This window comes from Macrobrachium nipponense, chromosome 5 (assembly GCF_015104395.2).
Source record: "Macrobrachium nipponense isolate FS-2020 chromosome 5, ASM1510439v2, whole genome shotgun sequence".
NCBI classification, from domain to species: domain Eukaryota; kingdom Metazoa; phylum Arthropoda; class Malacostraca; order Decapoda; family Palaemonidae; genus Macrobrachium; species Macrobrachium nipponense.
This window is the reverse complement of record NC_061107.1, coordinates 97007287-97033187: the sequence shown is the minus strand read 5'-3', so window position 1 is coordinate 97033187 and position 25901 is coordinate 97007287. Positions and strand designations below refer to the sequence as shown.

Sequence of the window (25901 nt, the reverse complement as noted above, 5' to 3'; positions counted from 1 at the left end):
GAAAACATTCGTCAGCGTTGCATATCATTTGTGGTCAAGTTATGCAGCAAATTAAAAACTAGACTTCCAGATAACTTTGAAGCATTACGGAAAATATCTCGTTTTTCTGTTCACGAGTGTTTAAATCAAGTCAAAGATCCTATTACTGAGATTGCAGAGATATTTGGCTGTGATTTTCAAAGCACCGAAAAAACTGGAAATCAGTGGCACGAAAAGAAATCTACAGCAAAGTTTTGGATCGAAATAGGAAACTTCCGAGATGCATCAGATTGTGATCCATTTCAGGAATTGCATGAAATAGCAATTGGCATCTTATCACTACCACACTCAAATGCCGAGGTTGAGAGACTATTTAGCCAACATAACATTATTAAAAACAAATTGAGAACTAGATTGAGTCTGAAATCAGTGAATTCAGTTCTTGCTATTAAGAATGGCCTTAACTCGACATCTCCAGTCACTGCAATTTCAACTTTAGTTGAGGATGACGATGATCAATTTTGTTTTTCTTTACAAGAATAGATTATATATAAGGATACGAAAGGATCTCAGGATATATATGCCCAATTGCGAAGTCAAAAAGGTAAATAAATCAAATGATTTTATTATTAAAATGAAAGTTCCATGCATTTTCATGACACTTGAAAAATCTAGCGGTATCTGGGCCGAAAATACGGGTTTTGAACGCTTGCCTGGCGGGTTTTAGTTCATCACATTTGACATTTGGCAACCCTGACTGCTTTTGGTCAGTCTTCACCAAAGCTTGTTGGCAAGCAGACTGGCAAGTGTTCTCCTCCAGGGGGAAGACAGGTACGGATCAGTGAATTTACTCGTTGGATATTTTGTGAATCTCGTGTGAAAGTCATTTGCTTTTACATTCAAGAATCGATTTAAAATGAAATCTTTTCTTTTTTTCTTTTCTCTCTTGAATCTGTATTTTTATTTTATTTTATTATAACAAATGCGTCAGTGACAAAGACGTTTATAATTGCGAACGTTGTGTAGCAGACAAGTTTGCTTCTATCTTATTTCTAACGATCAAACATAATGACAAGGTATACAATGATCTACAGGAGAATTGTTATTGTTCTGAATGTAATGGTTGATGTGCAAGTTGCTATATGTCCAGCATACCAATGAACCCCATAGAGAACGAGGAGTCACCGAGGCTTTCAGTAGACCTCAACAATCTGTTGTTAGAGGAAACTGAAATTCGGCAGAGTGGGCGAATAATGGAAAGATGGCATAAGCAAAGATTTCAAACGTACAATTCTGAACATTATTTGGTTAAAAAGACATACAATGACCCGCAATAGTTGAGACTGACTACGAGGCGCGTAGATGACCTCGATCTGGCTAACAGGAAAATTTTGGCGCGTGGTTTAGATTGGTACAAACTGCACTAAGCCCGATAACGGTAACCATTTTTGTTACAGCTATTATCATTATTATCATTATTATTTACCCTTGCCACCAGCACATTCAATATGTTCACTAGGGCAATTGTGAGATTAAGATTAGCGAAATTATTGTCATCGTACTTTATTCACAGATATTTTGACTCGGAACATATAGCCTATCCGGGAAGCATATTTTTTTAATTGTTTAAGGCAATTGCCTTATTTAGAAAAAGAAAATTACAATTTAATTGTTTGGAAGTTCAAGGCTTAGTTTACATTTTTTTATTCAAGTATATAAGTAACACTAAGCAGTTGCGTCCGAGCTCTTGACCGCCATCTTTAATTCAAGATGGCGGTGGCTCCTGGCGGTAGAAAAAAATTTTTTATAAAAAAAAAAATCTCGTCCCATTCAGGCAGCCGGGGCTCATGGTGGAAAGAGACTCATAGATAACTTAAATTACATTTACAAAAGGCAGACTGACTGGTCAAATTTGTATTGGAAGTATAAGGTTAAGAGTTGCAAAATGCGTCTACATGTATTAACAGAAGTGCTTTGCAACTCTTCCTTTCACACTTCCAACTAATTTTTGACCAATCAGCGTTTGTTTTCTCCCTTACGTAAATGTGATTTAAGCCATCTAAGAGTTTCTTTCACCATGGGTGCTCTGAATGGTACGAGACATGGTTATAAAAAATTCTTTATAGTGCAGAGCTCGGATGCAACTGCTGAATGTTACTTGTATAATTGAATAAAAAAATTATGTAAATTAAACCTTCAACTGACTATGCAATCATATTATGTCATTCCCATTTCCTAGATAAGGTAATTGTACTAAGCTGTTTCATAACAATATGCTTCCTAAATAAGCTATTTGTTTATTTTGGATGTCAAATTACCGGATGTTCAAGAAACCGTATTTCAATTTACCGGGAATGAAATTACCCTGCTCTAAATACCAGGAGTCTACATACCGGCCACCATTTTTACATGGCAGATTTATCACACAGAATTGGGTGTTCAATGGTCATTCCATACACAATGGGGTATGAAACATCCGAGTATATCACGCTATTATTTGGTAGGAACAAACATGTCGTTTGAAAGAGATTAGTTTTAGAACTCATCTGCCAGCTCCATGGCTTTTGGTGTTGAAAGGTGCAATGGATTAAGGACCAGTTCATTAGGCCACAGCACCACAGAACTACTGATAATGTCTAAGTATATTCTGTCAACAGTAGGTCGTTAACTTAACGCAAATAATACATAAGTGGATTTTGGCATATCTAGTTAGGTTAGTGTCTGTTTAAAAGAGCAAATATGATGCAGTTATAAAAAAAAATATCATATAGTTTATAGCCGTACTTTTAGGAGACTGGTGTTGCTGAACGATAAATCTTACATATGCCAATTTTCTTTTTAATATCATATAAAAAGTGAATTGTCATAGAATATTTTAATAAATGTGAAGAAGTCAGACACGTATATCAAATAAAAGATTTTTTTTTGTTGCAGATGAAATGATTTAATGATATTCCCATAGGCCTGTATGGAAGAAACATAATTTACTGTTGGCTTTCTTTAGTTAATAACTATTTCTTTATTTTCTTCTCTATTTCTATTGGTTTAATTGGTTAATTTATTTTTTCTGTCGATTGGAAATTTTTTTTTAATGTTACTTATCAACTCATCTTCTTACTCATTATAAGTATCGTCTACTGGGCAGGATGTATGTTCCACCTCTCCTGATGGATACGTCTTTCAGGAGAGGTGGAACATATATCCTGCCTATGTGGACTCTCGAGAGAGACTGAGAGATTCCAACCCTGCGATTGGCTTATCAAGAGCGTGGTAAGGGACTGGCCTAGACGTCAAATGCACGGTTGATGTGAATCTACTATAACTATTCTTGGTGCAAATTATGTATGGAAATACATTGCTTTTGTCTTCCTGTTTTGCCTGACCATAGAGAGTATAAACATTTTCCTCTCAAGTTGTGAATAAATTAGTTCTCAAGCATACAGGTTCAGAATTAGGCTAAGTGGACCATTTTCTGAGGTCAGTCAGCACAGTAATGATCAATCATATGCTTGCGTAACAACTGTAAGAGAACACATTATTGGTTATAAAAAATCTTATGCACACTAATTCTTATTAACAAAAACCATAAAGCTTATAATAGGATATCCAGATATGCAAAAATCAGGCCAAGGTGAGTCAATAGGCCTAGCCCAAAATTTCTAGTTGTTCCGATAAGTAATATAAACCATCGGTCCTTTAACAATAGGAATGTAACTTGTGGCAGCTGGAACAGGTCGTAACCTTCGAACAAGGGAGTTCGGTAGTTAACTGCTTCTCCGACAGTCAGCGCACCGCGCGACTGGGAGGTGAAGAATCACTTTGCTTTCGGCCGCGCTGGGTGACAGACGTGTTCTCCACTTCTCTCTGCCCGCCATCGTCGCATGCTTCGTACTTCAAACTTTGGTTTGCCTTCTCTTGCTGGTGTATTTGTGTGAAAATCCTGTAAGTAATTGTGACTTTTGTATTTTCATTTAATTATGGATTCTCGTGAGCTGGAGAGTTCCCCACGCCTTCCCATCAGCCGCAGATGCCCTGTGTTGGGCCTTCTGCTCCTTTCCTGTAGTTGACCCTTATGATTTATGTGCTCGGTGTCGGGGGCGTGAATGCTCTCGCACCAAGCCCTGTGATATTTGTTGTGTGTGGTCGGAGGAGCAGTGGGCACGATTTGAGTGGAGGAGGAAGCGACGTAAGCCTTCCAGGGAGTCAACGGAAAGTTTTCCGGCTACTCCCCTGGTCTCGGACACGTCGTCTTCTTTTCTCCCTCCATCTCAACTCCTGCGTATGGCTCCTTACCCTTCGGGGGGGGGCGGTTTCTCGCTCCTCCTCTTCGCCTGATCCATCGAGCGTGGAGGAGGGGGCGAGATACCCCAACATTCAGATTTACTCGGGGTCTTACGTTCGCTCGGGGTGGGATTTGTCCCCCACCGGGCGAGGGGGAACCCCCCCTATTAACCCAACCTTTGCTCCCTCAGGTGTGCCTGCCGCAGGTGACGACCTCGGCCAGGTTTGGTTCTCGCTGGGTCTCCAGGGGACATCGAGTGTTCAGGGGCTGCTGCATCAACTGGTGACTGGCTCTGCTCCGGTAACACACAGCCTGGTAACCACACTACCACCACCATCTCGACCCCGGGGTATGCCGCCCCTCCTCACCTGGTGTACACTCAACATGTAACCGTGGTAACACCTTCAGCTGCTGTCCAGGCACCACTTCCAGGTATTCCAAGGAGGGTCGTGACTCCGCCACCCGGGTTCGCCGCTCTCTCCTCAGCCCCCAACTTCTGGTGCCACAAGAGCTCGCCCCTGGACCTGCCGCCAGTACCCAGGATGTTGCTGGTTGCTGCCCCACCTCCTGCCATACCTGCTGTTCCTGCCGTACCTCCCATACCTGCCGTACCTGGACCAACCCCTGCCGACGTCGTTCCTGCCCGTGGTGTTGCTGCTCCAGTCGCGGGTCCTTCTGGACAGGTGCAGCCGGGCTGTGTTGCTTCGGCAATTGCCCCGGCTCTGTCCTGGATGGAGGACCTGACAACTGTCCTGAGGAAGCTGACAAAGAAGAAGAAGAAGAAGAGGAAGGTGTTGTCGTCGTCTTCATCGTCTTCTTCGTCATCGTCTGCTGCCGCCTCTTCTCCTTCGACATCCAAGGCTTCACACCCGAGGAAGAAGAAGGCCGCCTCCTCCCCCCCAAGAAGTCTCCTTCGGGAGCTTCTAAGGGGTACCGGCTAACACCGGTACCTCCTCACCTGGTTCTAGGGGCTCTGCCGCTACATCAGGTTCCGTCTCGGCCTATAGTTCGCGAGAGGTACCAGGTGTGCGGTCGCCCACGGGTGACTGTGCTGCCAAGGCTCAGGCTTCTGAGTTCGCTCAGCGCCAGGACCGAGGCACAGAGCGGAAGGCTGGTGAGAGTCGCTCAGGTGACTCCCGCCAGACCAGCGATCGCTCTCGTAGCAATCCGCGGGTACCCAGGGTTGACGCGACGGTCCCAGACCAGCCGCGGGCAGAGGCAAGGAAGAGGTCCCCTCGATCACACGGAACCGACCGAACGGCACGATGCGCCGTGAGGACAGGCCCCGCTCCCACCGCAACAGCAGACTCTGCCGGTCCCCTGACCGCCGCTCTCACCGGGACCAGGCGGGTAGGGGGACCAGCAGCAGCTCCTCTGACGCTCGGGACTGGAGCCGCGGTTCTCGGTCCAGCCGCTCTCCCCCAGAGAGCTGCGCGACCAGGCCTGCAGCTCGATTGCCACCGCCGGTTGGTGATTGCCTGCAGCCCCCCAAGCACACCGGTTCTGCCGGTGGGCGAAAGGGGAGCGTCAGGTCTTCCTCTCCAATCCCTTCAACTTCCTCGGGTTACACCAGGAAGAGCAAGGCGAACCGGAGTGATCGTGGGGAGCGCACTTCTCACGGTCCCACCACGACGCCCTACAAGCCTGGCACGGTCTTAGGACCGACCAGATCGTATGCGCAAGTGGCCGGAGGAGACCAGGAGGGGTCTGTTGTGGTTCTTCCTCCTGAAGGAGGAGGATCTCGGGAGGCGTTCTTGCTGGAGGGACTTGACGGTCCTACTCCACAGGACGTGGTCACTCCCGAGATCCAGAGGTCGTTTTCGGAGGTTATTGCGCTGATCCATCAGCACAACGACCACGGGGAAGGATCACCGCTCCCACCTTCTGAGCCTACATCCAAGCTCGAGTCGTTCTGGGGTCCTAAGAAGGAACCCAGGATGACGGTGGGTCTGCTGCGATCTGCTCTGGCTGACTCGGTGCTGGGTCAGGTGGACACTCTCGTCTCCAGACAGGAGGGTTCGCTATGATCTGGCAGGACTTCCAAGCTACTTCCCCCGCCTCTACTGCGACAGAGAAGGTTCTACGTGCCATCGGAGGACCCTATGCCACCCAAACAGGTGAACCCGGAGCTAGCTAGGCTAACTCCGGGGGTGTCTCTGCAGCAGCTCCTGTCGGAGAACCTATAGTTCTCGCAGCAAGAGGCACTCGCCTTGGAATCGACCGCCATGGCGGCATTCCAAGCAGTCTCCTGACTAGACCTGGTCCCTCACAGTGTCTAAGGTCGCGGCCACCTCGGGGAACATCTCTCCTGAAGGTGACCCGGCTTTCGGGAGACTGTGCCAGTCTGGAGGCAGAGCCATCTCCTACCTAGCCCACCCGACGGCAAACCTGTGGGCCAACCTAGTTCTTCGGCGTGAGGACGCAATCCTCACCCGAGTGACCAGGGCGGCTGGGCGTGAGGCGGCTCTGGGTCTTCGCAACGGACCGGTGCGGAGGTCCTCCTCTCTCTCTTCCCAGGAGAGATGGTGGACACTGCGGTGGAACGACGGCGCACTGACGACAGTGACCATTTATTACACCAGGCAGTCTCAAAGGCGTTTGGGCAGCCTCAAGCTACTGTGCCCAAGCCCAAGAGTTTGGTTAGCGCTTCCTCTTTAGCCAAGACGATTGCATCGTCAAAGCCCAGAGGAAATTCTCTGCCTTCAACTTCTTCAAGGAGTGACCGTCACCAGCCCTCCTCCCAGCCCTCCTTCTCACAAGGGGGAGCTGGGAAGAAGTCGAAGAGAGGTGGGAAACAATAGGGACAGCGTTCCCCCTCACCTGCTGCCGGAAGTGGGGGGTGCCTGGCGAGCCATTGGGCAACATGGCAGCACTATGGAGCGGAGAACTGGATAGCAGACGTCCTTTGGGAGGGGTATCTACTACCCTTCGAGTCTCAGCCACCCCTCACCTCCAACCAGGTCCACCTTCAGACTTACATTTCCAGATCATCCAAGGACGTAGCACTTCGGCAGGAAGTCCAAGCCATGCTGAGCAAAGGAGCTGTGGAGATCGTCAGGGATTGGTCACCGGGCTTCTACAGCCGTCTTTTCCTGGTGTAGAAGTCTTCGAGGGGCTGGCGCCTGGTGATAGATCTCTCTCCCCTAAACCGATTCGTTCGCCAGTCTCGGTTCATGATGGAGAAGGCACACTCCGTGCTCAACTCCACCAGGGAGAACAACTTCATGCTTTCGGTGGACTTGAAGGGCGCGTATTTCCAGAGACCCGTTCTTCAATCCTCCAGAAAGTACCTCCACTTCATCCTCGACGGGACGGTGTACCAATTCAGGGCACTTTGCTTCGGTCTCTCAACCGCCCCACAGGTTTTCACGCGAGTGTTCACTCTGGTGTCAGCTTGGGCCCACTCGTCAGGGATATATCTTTTTAGGTATCTCAACAACTGGTTAGTCCTGGCAAGTTCCTGCTCGCAGTTGCTACGGGACAGGGATCGACTCCTCGAGTTCGGCCGCAATCTGGGGATCGTGGTAAACTTTGAGAAGTCAGATCTCGAGCCCAAGCAGAGGATGAAGTACCTGGGTATGCTGATCGATACGGTAGCAGGGCGAGTCTTCCCCGCAGCAGGGCATGTAGTACGGTACGGTTCGATTTGTTTTTTCGTAATTCGTACCACGCATTTTTACCGTACCGTAATTTCGTACAGTACCTAAAAATTCATACCATACCGTACTAGTACGATATTTTATCGTACCGTAATTTCGTACTGTTTCCGTACCTACTTTTTTTTTTACATTGCAGTTCATATAGAGATAACATGGCACTTTTACTACTACTACTACTACCATTACCACCACTGCCACTTCAAGAAGATTGGTCTTATGTAATACATTAATGATATAATACAATTTTATTTTGCGAAGGTTACAAAAGGAAAATGTTCTGTTATATAGTATTAGGCATTCATACAGTTTTATGTGTTGCAGCGTAATAGCACTGCAGCGTCAACAATATCCTCTTTTAGACCTAGTCTTAAATCATTAAGAATATAGCGCAACCCAGAGAATGTGTGCTCTACGCTCGCTTGAGTAACAGGCAGAGCAACTGCTACTTCAGCAAGATTTTTTAGTGCACTTTCTTGTTGATAATGCCACCACTGGAAAATACACTCATTTTTACTAATACGTGAAGCTTTGGCGAACATTTTGATATGCTCAGCCACTTCACTCTCTTTGCTTGCGGTATCAGTTGCTCTGCTTACATCACTGACTCGGAGTAATTGCTCTACAATATCTACTGAGTCACCTTCACCATCACTATCGCCGCTCGTGAATGAATCGTCTTTTGCCAGCATTGAGACTGACGAGATAGTACTAGTAGAAGAAATAGTTTAAATTTTTTTCCAGAGTCCAAGAAGATGTATTTGACCTCTGGCTACAAAAGGTTGAGACTCGATGGTGATTAGCACTGCTGCCGATATTTTCCTTAAACCCATTCAAACTTTTCAGGAAAAAGGGCGACAATTTGGTAGATTTGGCAAAATTTTTGAGCGGCGCTGCCATTTCCTCGTGTATGGATGATTAAGGGAAGTGACCGCCAAGGGTCACAGTAATAAGAGGATTATATGACCTCCCTCCATTCGTCGGTACAAAAGCAAAACACAAGAGATCAAAACATTATGTTTATAAATATTGGACTTTGTTGGACATTTTTCGAGTTGCTCAATGAAAATTTTATGTAGGGTTATATATATATATATATATATATATATATATATATATATATATATATAGATATATATATATAATATAATAAAATCCTAATTACATTTTGGATGCGGTGTATTATGTGTACATATAGTATATACCTTTTATATATGTATGTTAAACGTAAGCATACATACACATGGCATTATATATTACTTATACATCGAAGTCACAGTACGCCTGTATATGTCCACTCTCAGGATTAACCTTAACCTGGAGGAGGTTAATCCAGAAATTGTACCTTTTTGGATTAGGATTAAATACCTCCTTTGGCAAGATGGGAAACGTGTCAACGCCGCTAATTGTAGGAAAGTCTCAACCTTTTGTAGCTAGAGTATAAGTTCCTTCTCTTCTTCGGTGAGGAGAACATTATATCTTCTGTCAAGATACACAGTAGATAGGAAAGCAGGGTTCCTAAGCCGAGAATCTTGCCGTTTTTCCCTGCCCAGCCTTGCTGTGACGGCTGACGGGGCAAACCCCACTGGGATATGCTTTAATTAACACCCCAGTGAGAAGAACTCTATTAATCCTTTATGGTCACACACCTGGTTGACTTGGGCGGTGAGTCACCGCCCAAATCAACCAGGAGTGTGACTCTGGGCGGTTGGCGGCGGCCGGCGGGGGCTTGGCTGCTTGCGACACCCAAGACACCTATCTGAATTTGGTACGGAAATGGTACGATTAAGTACGAAAAAAAAAAATCGTACTTTCGTACCGTACCGAACTCGAAGGAAAATATCGTACCGTAATATCGAACCGTACTTACATCCCCAAAAAAACCGTACCGTACCGTAATATCGTACCGAACCGTACCGTACTACATGCCCTGCCCCGCAGACTCGCGGATCAGCAGATTCAGGGAGGCAGCCAACCAGTTCCTGTCTCGGCAGGAACAGCCAGCTCAGCAGTGGCAGGTCGTGATTGGCCACCTGTCATCACTCGAGAAGTTAGTCCCTCATGGGCATCTTCACCTGCGGTCTCTCCAGTGGAGACTAAAGGAGAGTTGGTCACAGGCAACCGCCTACCTTCCCCGTGTCCCTCACGGAGGAGGTGAGGCAGGACCTAGCCTGGTGGCTGGACGACAGGAACCTCGTAAGAGGAGTGCCTCTCCACACTGCCCCCCCCACGTCCACAGAGATATTTCTGCTTTCAGACACGTCAACCGAGGGATGGGGCGCACACCTGACTACAGGCGCGTGGGATCATCACGACAAGCACCTTCACATCAACGTACTGGAGCTCAAGGCAGCGTTCCTCGCTCTCCAAGAGTTCCAGGAACGTCTGATGGGACACTCGGTGGTGTTGATGTGCGACAACACCACAGTAGTGGCATACGTCAACAAACAGGGGGGCCTAGTGTCCCTCCAGTTGCACCAGTTGACGTTGCAGGTGCACGAGTGGGCCATGGCTCACTCAGTAAAGCTGTCAGCTAGCTACATTCCAGGCAAGAGGAATGTATAGTAGCAGACAAGCTCAGCCGTCAGGATAAGGTCATAGGGACCGAATGGTCCCTACACTCAGACATGGCGGAAAGGCTCTTCAACCTGTGGGGGCATCCAGTCGTAGATCTGTTCGCCACCCAACAGGAAACTTCAGGTTTTCTTCTCGGCTGTGCCGGACCCATAGGCAGCTGCAGAGGACGCTCTTCAATACCCGTGGGACAACCTCTTTGTCTACGCCTTTCCCCCGTTCTGTCTAATTCGCAAGGTGATCAGCAGAGCGCTGGTCACCCCGAATCTCCGGATGATCCTGGTGGCTCCCAAATGGCCTCAGGCCATTTGGTATCCGTACCTGCTGGCTCTGCTTGCGGAAGCACCGAGAGAGATTCCCCCTTGGCACAACCTTCTCTGCCAGCCACATGTGGAACGGTACCACCAGTCAGTTCAGTCCCTTTGTCTTCACGGCTGGCTGTTATCCACCATCTCTTGGGAGCGAGAGGCTTTTCTCGCCGAGCAGCAACAGAGATGGCTGGGTATATCAGACAGTCCTCTTCAGCTGTGTACCAGGGTAAGTGAGCCGTCTTCTGTGGTTGGTGTCGTAGACAGGGTCTATCTCCTCTCAGAGCCACTCTTCAGCAGGTAGCGAATTTCCTCGTTTTTCTTCGCCGAGAGAAGCTCCTCTCCGTCCCCACAGTCAAAGGATACAGGGCTGCCTTGGCCCGGGCTGCCTTGGCCCTAGTCCTGAAACTGAGGGGAGTGGATATCTCGAACTCGTTCGAGATCTCCCTTCTCATGAGGAGCTCAAGCCCCTGGGGTGGGATGTGACTCTCGTCCTTAGGAGTCTGACTCGAAGACCCTTCGAGCCACTCCGAGAGTCGTCAGACAGGGATCTGACCCTCAAGACCCTCTTCTTACTGGCCTTGGCATCGGCAAAGAGAGTAGGGGAACTTCATGGTCTTTCCTTCGACGTCAAGTATACCAGGGGATGGGGATCTGTGATGCTCAATTTTGTCCCGAACTTCGTAGCGAAGACTCAGAATCCTTCGGTCCCTGACGACCGGTTCGAATCATTCACGATCCCCTCCCTATTGGACTTCACCGACAACGATGCGGATGAGATGCTGCTTTGTCCTGTGAGGGCGCTATGGCGCTTTCTGAAGAAAACTCGGCACCTCAGGCCTGAGTGTCGAAGCCTCTTCGTTAGCACCGGGGTGACCAAGAAAGAAGTATCCAAGAACACTCTTTCTTTCAGGCTGCGTGAGGTGATCAGGAGGGCGTACGAAGCTGATGGTAGCAACGACATCCGTACCCTTCGTCCGAGAGCCCACGAAGTCAGAGGTATTGGTCCTTCCCTTGCATTCCGCAAGAACTTCTCAGTGACGCAGGTCCTGAAGGCGGGGGTTTGGACCAACCAGACCACCTTCACCTCCTTCTACCTTCGGGATATAGCCCACAGGTCCTTGGACACTTTTTCCTTGGGACCCGTGGTGGCTGCTCAACAGGTTGTGTAGCTTACCCAGCACCCGAGCGGACAGAACAGCATCGCATCCTTGTGTGACTGCATGAATGGATGAGTGAATGTGAGTGTGACTGGCTTCTCTTCCCCATCTTTTTCTCCCCCTCTACCTGCAGGCAGAGGGACGCGGTCGTCACTACGCTGGAACAGGAGACCGATGCAGGTAAGCTACTCGACCGAGCTCCATCCTATCTCTTTCATTAGGGATAGGAGCGATTATCCACCACTTCCCCCCAACAAGGAGGGGGGGAAGTGGAAGCCAACAAGAGACAAACCCATGACTTCATATTGCCTCTTGCAATAGGAACAAGTTCTTGCTTGCTAGTTTTAAGAGGTACGCTGGCCTCCTTCTTATTACTTGGGTCCAGAGGTCTGATCATTGATCCTGCGGTACATACCCCGATCATTGGGCAGAGGCTAGGATCCTTCCCTCTGCTCTTACGACCAGGGAGGGAACCAAGGTCGGACGAACACCAGTCTGTTTATTGACTCAGATTCCACCCACCAAGAAGTGAGTCTTCCTATTGTTAAAGGACAGATGGTTTGTATTATGTATCGGAACAAATAACAATTTGTCGAAAATTATATTTTTCCTAACTATACAAACCTGAGGTCCTTTACAAATAGTCCCACCTCATGCCACCCCTCACTCTGTTTTTCCTGGGCCTAAAGCAAAGTGATTCTACACCTCCCAGTCGCGCGGTGCTGTCGGACAAGCAGTTAACTACCGAACTCCCTTGTTCGAAGCTTATACAACCGGTTCCAGCTGCCGCAAGTTACATTCCTATTGTTAAAGGACCTCAGGTTTGTATAGTTAGGGAAAATACAATTTTCGACAAATTGTTATATTGGTATTGAACACCTTTCTAAATTTTGATAAACGAAATGTAATAAATAGTAATAAATACTTTTGTCTTTTAACGCCGTACATATACGCAAAACAAATTTTGTAAGCTAAACGAAGACCCTCTTCAGAAGGAATATTAATAATGGAGTAGGCCGAGTCACAAGAAACGGGTAATAACGGCGCCGAAGTTTCTTCAGCGCAATCGAGTTTTCTGTACAGCTTAAATGCTGCATGAAACTCTCAGCCACGGCCCATGTAACTTGCAGCTGCGGCCCATGAAACTTTCAGCCACAGCCCGGTGGTGGCCTGTGTTATTTGCACCTATAGCAGTGCCAGACGCACGATAATGGCTAACTTTAACCTTACATCAAATATAAACTAGAGTCAAGAGAGCTGCAATTTGGGAAGTTTTGATGATTGGAGGGTGGATTAACATACCTACTTGCAGACCTCTAGCTCAGTAGTTTTTAAGATCTGACGACGGACAGAAAAAGTGATGACAGATAAGCAAACAGCCATCTCACTAGTTTTATTGCAATACCACAATTTTTTTATCTTTAAATTAAGAAACGAAAGACTGATGATAACAGTTCGAATTTCCTTTAAATGTAATGTTGTTTAGTTAAGCTACCAGGATATTACTGATTGCTCGCATATGATACTACTATGGGTTTCAGAGACAGTGCAAGCATGTTTTTTGGCAATAACTCTGTAACGAACACTCGTATCAGAACGAGATTTTGCTATAGTGTTTTACACCCAGTGCCGTAATTTATAAGGGTATCGTGAATCACAAATTGTAAAGAATAAAGACACTTGTCCCTGTACCAAGAGGCAAAAACTCCATTAGCCAGAAATGGATACGAACACAACAGTAAAAAGCTCCGCCTACCCTCTCCCCCCACCTCCACCGCCACCCCTGTCCTTCTTCCTTCCCTCACCTTATCTTCTCTCTCTCTGAAATTTGCTTCAGTTTAAACGTATTTTGTATGATTTTGCTATCTATCTTATCTATCTAATAATATACATTGTTGTATATATCTAACGATCCAGTCGGTTGTTAGCTGCCAGTTGACTGATTCATTTATGCATTGATCCGCTCATTCTCTCTCTCTCTCTCTCTCTCAAAGTTACTTCAGTTTAAACATATTTTGTACGATTTTTTTCTATCTATCTAATAATAGTTTACATTGTTGTATAAATCTAACGATTCACTCGGTTGTTACCTGCCAGTTGACTGATTTATTTATGCACTAATCCGCTCATCTCTGTGTATGTGTGTGTGTGTGTGTGTGTGTGTGGTAGTGGTACCTGCTGTAAAGGTTATTAGAGTGAGATATCTGAGGGTATGGTGGAGCAGTAAAACGATAGACACTATGATTTATGGTAAAGCGACTGTTATACTTGTGGTTGGTTACCTTCTTCGTAATCCTCATTTGGACTCAGGGTATCAGCAATATAGTACTTGTATTACGAAGGTGAAGAAGGTATTGCCACCACGGAACGTATCTGTCGGCAAGGTTGCAGAAATTCGTTTGTCACGCAACTTATCAACTTTTTAAGCCACGAAAAAGCCGCCAATTGCCTTCAGATTGGTTTGAACAGGTAACTGGTTATAGTTACTCTGTTTTACAAATAAAAATTTAGCCTTTCTACCGGATATTCATTAGAGTTAAACCCTTGATTATACCGATGCACATATATCAGTCGTTTTACCATAAATCATAGTGGCTATCGTTTTACTGCCCCATCGTACATTCAGATAACTCTCACTCTAACAATTTACAGTAGGTACCACTACCACAGAGAGAGGATGAGCGGATCAGTGCATAAATAAATCAGTGAACTGGCAGGTAACAACCCAGTGAATCGTTAGATATATACACTAATGTAAACTATTATTAGACATAGAAAAAAATCATACAAAATATGTTTAAACTGGAGTAACATTGAGAGAGAGAGATGAGCGGATCAATACATGAATAAATCAGTCAACTGGCAGCTAACAACCGACTGGATCGTTAGATATTATATATATGTATCTATATATATATATATATATAGAGATTATACAACAAATGTATATTATTTTAGATTAGATTAGATTATATAGATATAGATAGATAGATAGATTAGATAGATAGAAAAATCATACAAAATAAGTTTAAACTGAAGCAACTTTCAGAGAGAGAAGGGAAGATGAGGGAAGGATGAAGGACGGGGATGGCGGTGGAGGTGGAGGGAGAGGGAAGGCGGAGCTTTTTACAGTTGTGTTCGTATCCATTTCCGGCTAATGGAGTTTTCGCCTCCTGGTACAGGGACAAGTGTCTTTATTCTTTACAATTAGTGATTCACGATACCCTTATAAATTACGGCAGTAAATGTGTAATACACTATAGCAAAATCTCGTTCTGATACGAGTGTCCGTTACAGAGTTATTGCCAAAAAACGTGTTTGCACTGTCTGTGAAACCCATAGTAGTCTACTGAAAATTCCTCATGAGGTGGTAATGTTGAGAATCCAATTTTTTTTTTTTTTTTTTTTTTTTTTTTTTTTTTGCATTTTCTAATGCTATAGGATATAACAATTAAAAAACTGCCGGATGACACTTAGTCACCTTTGGGGAAAATTATCTATGCACGAAGTAAGTTTGAAGTATTTACGCGACAAAAAATCTGTTTCAGTTTATACTTCCGCATGACATTTTTATTATTCTCTTCTTTCTAACAGATAAATAGTTTTATGAATTGTTATTTGGAAAAATACATGGCCATAATTGAGAAGAAAATTACTAATGTTCAGATAAAAGCCTGGTGAACAATCCATTAAAGATGTATAAATAGTTATCATTATTACACTGCACAAACTGTGATAGATCGTTACTGCATTTTGCCAGCTATCATTTAAAATGTTTCTAAGAATAGCCTTTTCTTCATTTTTTTCCCCTTCTTTTTCACCTATATCTTTCATCAGTTTAGCGAATTTATTCAAACACTCGACTGAACTTTTCCATTGACAAAACAATGTACTACATCCTACAGATGCATTCACGCAACTGTCATTTGCACTCCCACATAATATATTCCCTTCAATAGCACAAGAACACTTGATAAGCTGCAGAAAATATTCTGGAGTACATAATATTCCTTTGGGTATGGTAACTGGCACTAGAAAAGTATGAGTAGGGTCAAATTCTCACCCATAGTCAGTCGGGTCCATAAGGGGTGGATTGGCTTCATCAGCACATTTCCATCAGGCAGCCTGTAGTAGGTGACACCGGTAAACATGGTATCTAAATGTGGCTGCTGTTGTAAGCAGTGTCTTTAACTGCGGAGCTCCTACAACTTTATTGGCAAAACATTTTTTCTGTTATACCGCATACCTAATGTCAGACATAGTGTCAGAGGCTTTTGACACTGCCGTAGCAGCGTGATATAAATGCAGTTGCTTATTGTATTACATCCGACAAGTTTGCATTCAAGTATCACCAAGCCCAGCAACCTGGTAACCTTGCCTTAAAACTTTTACAGCAGACGCCTTCCAAATTCGATGTCATTGTGATGTTGGGTCACAACCAGATAAAGCATGTGCTGCTAAAATGTTTGAAACTATGAGGTGGTATTTTTTAACAGTAGCTTTCATGTTGATTTGACTACGTCCCCCAGAAGTAGTTTCCATTTACAATAGTGGAAGCAATAGTTTTTACAGCTGTTTGAACATCATCATTCTCTTCATCTCTTGACAGCTTTGTGGGATGACTTGCAGATGATTTATAAATAATAATACTAGCGTAACTATAAGCAGGCAGCACTATGTACTCGTTTTCTAAAATATTCATAATGGTGTTCATAAACTGACGACGCTTGAGCTTTCCACCATAGGCAATATAAACTTGATGGAGATTAACTGAATTCCATATCTGAGAATAGTGTTTTTTTCATTTCAGTTATGCAAGCATGTAGTGCAGGAGTATTATCCATGTCAGTCATATCTGAAGAAGAGCTCTGTTTTATAGTATTTTGGTTTAACAAACGTTTGATAGAATTTTCGGTTGTGTCGTCCATCTGCAGCATGATCTGCTGTTGATCCACTGGGTCTAAGTTCTGTTTTAGAACCCCACTGATCATCAGGCAATTTACGAACATTTAATATACCGTAGCTGCTTTAAAAGATTTCTGTGTCTCACCACGGCCTGATGTGCGGCATAATGATGCATCGTCACACCTTTCGGGATGGCGCTGATTAGGTGTAATTGGACAGTCATTTCCGCAAAATATACAATGTTCTTTAAGTTTGAATTGCCTTGATTCTTTTCTTTATCTTAGGGGAAGTTGGGGTAATGGGTGATTGCTTTTATGTTTCTCTAAGTATCGGGCGATATGCAGAGATGTATGAGTTGATATGCAGTCTTTATGAGATTCCACTGTTGTATCTGGATCCAAGCTGTGATACAATTCATCACCTCTCTTTTTACTTGCTTTGCTCATTCCATTCGTCGATATTCTTTAATATGAGTTGAAGTGCCCTTACAAAAGGGATGATCTTTAAAAATACAATCGCTCATCCTGGAAAAGAATTGTTTTTTTCTCTGAAATTTGTTGGTCATGAAAAATCGAATGGTGATAATTCACTAGCTGATATACTAAAGTTATAAAAGAGAAAAGTGTACAAATGTAGCCTATATCAGCGATATATTTAACAATATGCTAATATTTAAACTAATGAACAAACAGCTGATAATTCATTAAAGCCTGATAAACCAACCTTTATCTAAAGTTCTTAACAGTAATCCTTATACTACAAATAAGTGTCTTCATAAATTTCACCTTATCTTAAAATTTGAAAGAAAAATTATAATTTGTAGTTCTATGAATTACTGAATTCATAATTATAATTTCTAACGCATATCAAACACATTCCGAATGTTTATGAGCGATCTGGAAAACAAATTTCATAAAAACAAAATTAAATGATAGAGCCAATCTAAAAATTGTGCCAAAACCAAATATTTTATTATCAGTCGTTTAAAAAAATTCCCCAATGGTGACAGGGGCATTTCCTGACTCTCCAGACCCTAATGGTATGGAAACAATGGAAAAACATTAGATTCTCACCATTACCCCTTCAAGTGAAATTTTGCCCTTTTTTCAGTAGACCATACCCATTAGCAAGTGATTCATTCGCTGGTTTAAGATTAGGCCAGCCTTGTCCTGGCTCCGGGGCAACCGAGCGATACAAGTGAGATATCACATACCAGTCCAGAGTCAAAATATACAGGGTCTGCTCACGAGGCTGTACTAAAACCTATACCCGCCCCTTGTGAAACGTCATCAGTTACAAAAGGACTATATCTTTGTGAAACTATATTTACGATAACATTTTCATATAACTATTGTTGCGATGGCGTTTTTTTTATATCAATTTTCCTTTTATTGCATGTTGCCGTACACTACTTTAAGTACAAAGAATGCTCTTTCAAATGATATATAGCACATTACAATTACGATTTCTTTCATACCCACAAGCGCGCACAGAAAAAATGATCTACGCACACAAAAATGTGCAATTACTTCATCCGTCAACTACATACATTCACGTTTCGTAGCGTAGCTGACTAAGGAATGATGATAGAAAGAAACTGGAAAATGGATTAGAAAGCTGATAAAATGTACTATATAATGCATAAATAAAATTGATAGGTGTTCTCAGAAATTTTCGAGGAATTCTAGGTCAAAGGCGGACCAAAATTTTTAAATTTTATGTAAATATTTACCACATTTTTCTTACGTAATTATTCATCTTATTACGTTTTTCCATATACCATGTAAAAGCAAAAAGAATGCCCTTTCAATTGGTATATGACACATTACAATTACAATTATTTTCAAACCCATAATCACGCACAGAAAATATTATCTACGCACGCAAAAATTTAAAAAAATTATGCGTTCGTGGGAGATCTGAAATCTAGCCCCGCCCTTTGTAAAACGTCATAAGATACATCCAGCCAGACTGACGAATAACTTTTTGTACTTTTTTCGAAAATATTATAATCATTTGAGGCATGCATAATTAATACTTTTATGCATACAGTTTGTGTTATATGTAAACTTGTGTGTTCGGAAGTATATTTACGTGATATGAAGTGCTAATGAGAAATTTTCTGGAAATGTGTTCCCTGCATCATTTTCTTCATCATTTATTCCTTTGATACCTTATATCGTATATGATGTAATTCTTATACTTTTGATTTTGTTTTCTTTTTTGTGGCCAAGTCATGCAAATGTAACTGCCATTTTTTACACTGCCTGTATCCACATTTTCTTTGTATTTATTGCATAACAATAAGTATTCACAATAAGATTTGGAAAATATAATCAATCTATCATTCTAACCTTTATCATAAAAAAGTTGCTTTTCAAAGTGAGGTATGAACACAGTGACAGAACTAAATACATTTCTTAAGAATTATTTAAAATCTTGATAATATTACTACCTGAAAGAGAGAGAGAGTGAGAGAGAGAGAGAGAGAGAGAGTTGTCATGTTAAAAGAAATGGACTTGAAGAGAATACAGCAAACCAGTATATAGGTAAGTAAATAAATAAGTAAAGAATAAACATATGAAGAAAGCTGGAGTAGCTATGTGTATTCAAACTGGTATATTTTGTGCAATAAAACAAGGTTTGGTGACTAAATGAGAGAATGGGTATTAAAAAAATCAAACATGTGACTTCTACAGATTTTATCATCAAGATTTTATGAAAAACACCACACGATATGGATTAAATGTATAAAAGCTAAGGGTTCTTTAAGTAATTCAGTGGAGAAACATGGGAGTGTTACTCTTGTGACGTCACAGTATTAGCTCCGCCCCCACTGCCGAGTTGAGCAGACCCTATATACTTTGAATGGTTATTAAAAAACATCAAGCATGTGACCTCTTTACAGGTTTTATCAAGATTTTCTAAAAAAAAAAATATGCAATATGGATTAAACGTATAAAAACTAAAGCTTCTTTAAGTAATTCAATGGAGAAGCACGGGTAGTGTTACTTTTATGACGTCACAGTATTAGCTCCACCCCCACTGCCGAGTTGAGCAGACCCTATTACTTTGACTCTCTACCAGTCAGTCAATGTGGCACATAATGCGTCTGCACCGCCAGGCAAACAGTTGCCAGATACCGCTTGCTGAATATTGCCAAATGCCAAACATCTGAAACATGAAGACAACTGATGCAGTATCACGGAGCGTGATGTTACCAATCCTCCAGGTCTCAGCAGTAAAAATGAGTCACCTATCAAGAAGTGAATTCATACTTTATAACCAAGAACATATCTAACTTGTAATTCTCAACTCTAGTCTAACTGTAAACTGGAAATAAAAAGGTAGACAACTCACTAATAGTTCAACCACGTGTTCACGCACTGCCGACAACCAGTTCATAATACGCTGAAATGAGAAATTTAATGAAATCGTCCCTCTTCTCTTCATAGGTTCAAGCGCTTAAAATGGTGATGACTCAGCTGCACTATGAAAACGAAGGTTATGTGGAAGACACGGAGACGGGAGGGGATTCAGAAATCCTTAGGGTGGAAAATAGAGACTCGCATTCCTTCCAGGGTTCCTCTAAACTCGCCAGACAAGGGACTGCTTCTCGACTGGTCACTGTAATTACATAGTATACATTTTTACTGTTTAGGTTGTTGTGTACATCGATAACATTTTCATCATTTACATGCCTAAAATTATCTACTACTATTATTGAAGAAAAAAAAATGGTAAATGCATTTGATAGGAAAAGTTGAAAACTTCCTAATGTAAACAATGTGAACAGCTTCATGCAACATGAAAAATGATATAAACTTCAATAATGGTAAATTAATGGCTTTCATAAACAAATAAGTAATTTATTCATAAATGTATTTATCAAGTTATTACATGGCTCACTTTTCATAATTATTCCTAGATTTTCAGGTAAAGACATGCATGCAATATAACAAAATTTATATTATCTTAGTGAATACCATAAGCAATAGGAAAATAAAGATATTGTAGTTATTAGATACATGAAGATATTTATAGTAAGAATATTCACATACTTCTATTCACTTATTTCACATACCGTAAAATAAGACACTAATGTGAGTGAAGTAACAGAGACGCATTCACATTATATATAATATATATATATATATATATATATATATATATATATATATATATATTATATATATATATATATATGCATAAAATGTGTAAGTAGGCACATTATGTAAATACTGTACAGACAGACTACCCTACTTACAAACGAGTTATGTTCTGGACCGGTTTGTACGCTCATTTGTTTGTACATTGGTTACTATGTTCTTCATGCCTATTTAAGTACAGTTTTATGTAAAATCAATTCAGTACTGTATTTTTTCGTCGTAAAACGCAGTACACTGTACATACAGTACTGTAGCTATGCACACAATTGTCATGCAAAACAAAATCATAACTTACAGGTGGCAAAGAGGTGCCCTCTAAGCACAATTTTAATTTGCGATCCCGTTTGTATTTCTGAATGTTTGTAAGTTCAATATTCATAAGTAGGGAGGCTTTTGTATTCATTTTCCAGATAACACAACCAAGAACGCCATTTTCTATGAGTGTCTTATTTTGGCCCCTTTGATACGTATTATTCCTTCCCAACAGGCAATTCAGAAAGGAAACACTGAAGATGTCCAAAACATTCTGGATCAGGCTCCAGAGTGTATCAGTAGCTCTGATGGTGGACTGAGTCCATTGCATTTGTCATGTCATGCCAAGCAGCTGGACATACTCGTGCTGTTAATTGAGCGAGGTGCCAAGGTCAGTCCCCTTTGAGAACGTGATTTGAGTTGCTTAGGTAGCTTTTATCTGTGACTTATAACCTGTCTTTATTACATTTTAAAGTGCTCTTGAGCTTAAGGTACTTCATGTTAGCTTATGTAAAAACCTTGCTCAACCACAAACTGCATTAACTCAACACTCAAGATTTGGCTGTTATGAAAAAAATATTGATAGTGCTTCACTGCATGATGTATAAACTTTTACATTCCACTACTTTCAGATGACACTTCCTGACAACCAAGGCAATTCTGTACTTCACACTGCAGTGAGGGAGAAATGGTATGATGGCATGAGAGAACTCCTTCGGCGTGGTGCCTCTCCTGACGAAATGAGTCACCCTCCAGAAAACAATGGAGACGACAAAGAAACGCCATTGCACACTGCTGTGAAAATGTTTGATTATACATCCATTAAACTGTTAATGGAATATAGGCCTAACATGAGTATCAGAGATGGAAGTAACAACACAGTTTTTCACATAGCTGCGTCCAAGAATAATCTCAAAATTTTACAAGAGCTGGTTGAAGATGAAGATTTTGAGAAGTATATTGAACTTGCAGAAAGTGATGGATATACCATTTTCCACGCAGCTCTTTCAGGTGGTGCTGGAGCTCATAACGAGCCTTCAGTTCTAAAACTAATTCGGTTTATCTACAGGTATCATAATAATTTGGACCAACCTAACGTGTTTGGAGAAACACCACTTATCAAAGCATGCAGATTGGGTCTCTCCAAAATCGTAAATTTTTTTCTGAATAATGGGGCTAATCCCAGACAAGTTACTCACACTGGAGAGTCGGTGATTCATGCCGCCTGCTCATCTGGGTGTGCTAAAACTCTTAACCATTTACTTAGCACTAAACTTGTTGGAGACCTCATTACTTCTCCGGACAGGAATGGGAGTCCTCCTTTTCACTATGCTGTAGATAGTTCTTCACTTGAGTGTTGCAAAACTTTACTCGAGAACGGTGAACATCTTACTGCTGTTTACAAAAACGGCAAATCAAACTGTGCACTAGCCATAGAACGACTTCCATTTGCAATGGAATTCTTGAAAGCATTATTTGACTCTGGTATCATGCTGTCTGACAAATCTGTACATCACCAAAATTTCAAGGTCACCTTTGATTATTCAGTGCTTATGTGTTCTGGAAAATTCCAGTGCTCTGTTATCTCAGAACTGGTCGGCACTCCTTTAGAACCCCTCATAAAACACCCCCTTCTTGACAGTTTCTTAAACATCAGATGGTATCACATAAGAAAATTGTATTACACGAATGTTCTGTGGTTTTTCATATATCTTTTATTTCACACTTGCTTTATCATGATAACATTTGGTCCTGAACCTAAAGACTGGGAAGCTGATCACACCTCACTGGTTCTTTACAAAACTTTTCATGCAATTTTCATAATTCTCATAGCAGTGCCTGGATGCCTTCTTTTGTTTGCTAACTTCAAGAAATATTTACTTCAACTGGAGACCTACACTAGAGTTACATTTTTACTCATCTCTGCTACCATTGTATTTTTGGTGAGTGGGAAAATTGAAGACTATGTGGAGAGAGGGGATGAAAATGAGACTGCACCCTCAACTGAAGGAAAATGCGATGAAGATGAGACTACACTTTCAACAGCAAGAATGCTTGCGAGTATGTCAGTTGTTCTTGGGTGGGCAGAGCTTATGATGTTGTTGGGCCGATTTCCTACCTTAGGTTCATATGTTCTAATGTTCAGCAAAGTAGGAAAATCAATAATCAAGTTTTTGTTGGCCTTTGTCAGTATATTAATTGGATTTTCTTTGGGATTTCATATCATCTATCAAAAGCTAAACGTTTTTGGCGACTATAAGATCAGCTTTGTAAAAACACTAACGATGATGACAGGGGGACTACTTTATAAGGAATTTGTGGACACAAAAGGCTCCCCTGTTGGCGTCTATTGCTTAATATTCTTGAGCATGTTTTTATTCATGGTAACGATTATCATGTCAAATCTCCTCATTGGCTTAGCAGTAAATGACATTCCAGAACTGAAAAGGCAAGGGAAAATCCGGAGGCTGGTGAAACAGGCCTCCTATCTCATCGCCTTCGAGAAACTCCTTTCGATCACAGGCAACATTCGAGTTTTCCCGAAAAAGCTTTATTCATTCTTACAGTCCCAGTATTGTGCTGAATCCAGCCTTTCTGTTTTTCCCAACAATGAGTTCAGAAAGCATAGATACTTTCAGACAGTGCCTGCAGCGGTGATAAAAGAAGCCATTGCTTTAGGCACCTGCGGATCCAAAGAGGATTTTCCAATGGATGATGATGCGGATATCGTTGACCAATTGAAATCATTCCGCATTAGATATTTTTCTGATTATAAAAATCAGAAGAGCGAATTCAGCGACATTTCAAAAATATGTCTCAGTATCCAGAAGCAGCTAGATACTATGAGGAACGCTACTGACAGTCAGATATCTAGGCTTTCCGCCCAGCTCGACAAGCAGAGTCAGAATTATCAGAATGTGCTTAATCACATAACACAAAAATCAATCTTGAATCCATCAGATATCTAGCTAGCTTTCTAAGAGCAGCCATCCGCAATCAAGACATATTTTCACGAGCCATTTCTACATTAATTGTTTCAAACCATCTGGCTTCCCATAAAAGAGATTCTCGGCAAATCACAATTTTTGCAGAGCTTTTTGCTCAATGAAAGGCAAAAAGATTCAAGCGATGATTTAAATTGTTCAAACAAATTTCTATAATTTTATAGAAGCGGTAGAAGCTTAGTAGCAAGAAATGAAGTACCACTTTCTGTCCATATTTTCGCCATCATTGAGGTAATATCTAATTTACTCTAAGGCAAAATAGATTTTTAACCAAAACGATACTTTTTTTTAACCTACGCTACTCCAGGAACCCAATTTTGGAGCTTGAATTACTCCAGTTTCATTGTGTAAAAAAATGAGTGCATTCCATAATCTTGCAATTGCATCCAGAAATTTCTGATGTTGATTACTGTAAATGACAGAGTCGTTTCCAGAATGTGAAAATGCTGTCCTACCGTCATCCCTGAGTCTGTGTGAACTACCAGAGTAATTTTTACTTTTGACTCTCAATTAGGACACATATAGAAATTTCTCCCAATGGAGAAGTTTAAATCCTTATGAAATGATAAAAATTAGGATAATTAACGATAACAATAAAAGAATTTTTGTGTTACCTTGATACTTGAATTCATTTACAATGGCTGAAAAAATAAAAATAAAAATTAAGAGTACTCATGAATATTACGTCTATCATCTTAACGTTTCTGTTGCGCCATTGGCTACTGTTGGGAACTCCCAGCAAAGAATAGACTTTTGCCTTTAAAAATGAAAACTGCGTCAAAGAAGAAATTAAATATTTTCTTAAGTTTTCGCAGTGTTGTAGTTGAGAAGAATGCACTGAAACAAGAATGGTTTTACATCTTGTAAGGAAACCCATGTAAAACTTTAAGAAACAACTGACTGACTTTATAAGTAAGTCCTGGCCCATTTTAAACAGACCTGTGTAGGTTGTAGTTAAATGAAATATTGTACAAATAGGATTTTGTGGTACAATAGAGACATTTCTCACCAGACGCCGGGTAGACCTGCAGGCCTGTCAGTCGCCCTGCTTCAGGACCTGTCTCCATTCTTGGCGATCTTCATAGAGCCTCATCTCATCAACCTCCCGCAAACTGGAGCCTCTCTTTTCTACTCCTCTCTCTATGTTTTGTAGCCATCTCATTTTTGGTCTTCCTACTGGTCTCCTTCCTTCCGGTGTCCATTCCAAAAACCTTATAGGATATCGCTCTTCCTCCATTCTTTTGGTGTGTCTAAACCATCTAAGCTGTCCTCTCTTCACAAAATCTAGTATCCCCTCCACTCCCAGTTTTCTTCTAATGTCTTCATTTCGTAGCCTATCCAGTCTTGTTACACCTTTTACGAGTCTTAGGGCTTTCATTTCAGCTGCTTGAAGTTGGCTTCTAATTCTTGATGTTAATGTCCATGATTCATGGCCATAAGTCAGTATTGGTCTTAAGATAGCGAGATATATTATGGTTTTCACTTTGCGAGGTATATATCTGTCTTTCATTTGTGGGTAGAGCGGATACAGATTGTTACTGAATTTCTGTTTTCGGGTAGTTATTTCCAGTTTTGAATCGTTTTGGTCACTAAACTCTACTCCTAAGTATT

At 42.0% G+C, this 25901-nt stretch overlaps 1 protein-coding gene across 1 annotated transcript; it reads left to right on the top strand.

The window, feature by feature from the left end:
* The first annotated feature begins 737 nt into the window (after positions 1–737).
* On the top strand, positions 738–24566 carry LOC135215539 (transient receptor potential channel pyrexia-like). Its single transcript, XM_064250372.1, has 4 exons — positions 738–810; positions 20320–20493; positions 21521–21676; positions 21918–24566. The coding sequence occupies exons 2-4, from the start codon at positions 20335–20337 to the stop codon at positions 24252–24254; spliced, it is 2652 nt and encodes an 883-aa protein (XP_064106442.1). The 5' UTR covers positions 738–810; positions 20320–20334; the 3' UTR covers positions 24255–24566.
* Positions 24567–25901: the final 1335 nt, after the last annotated feature.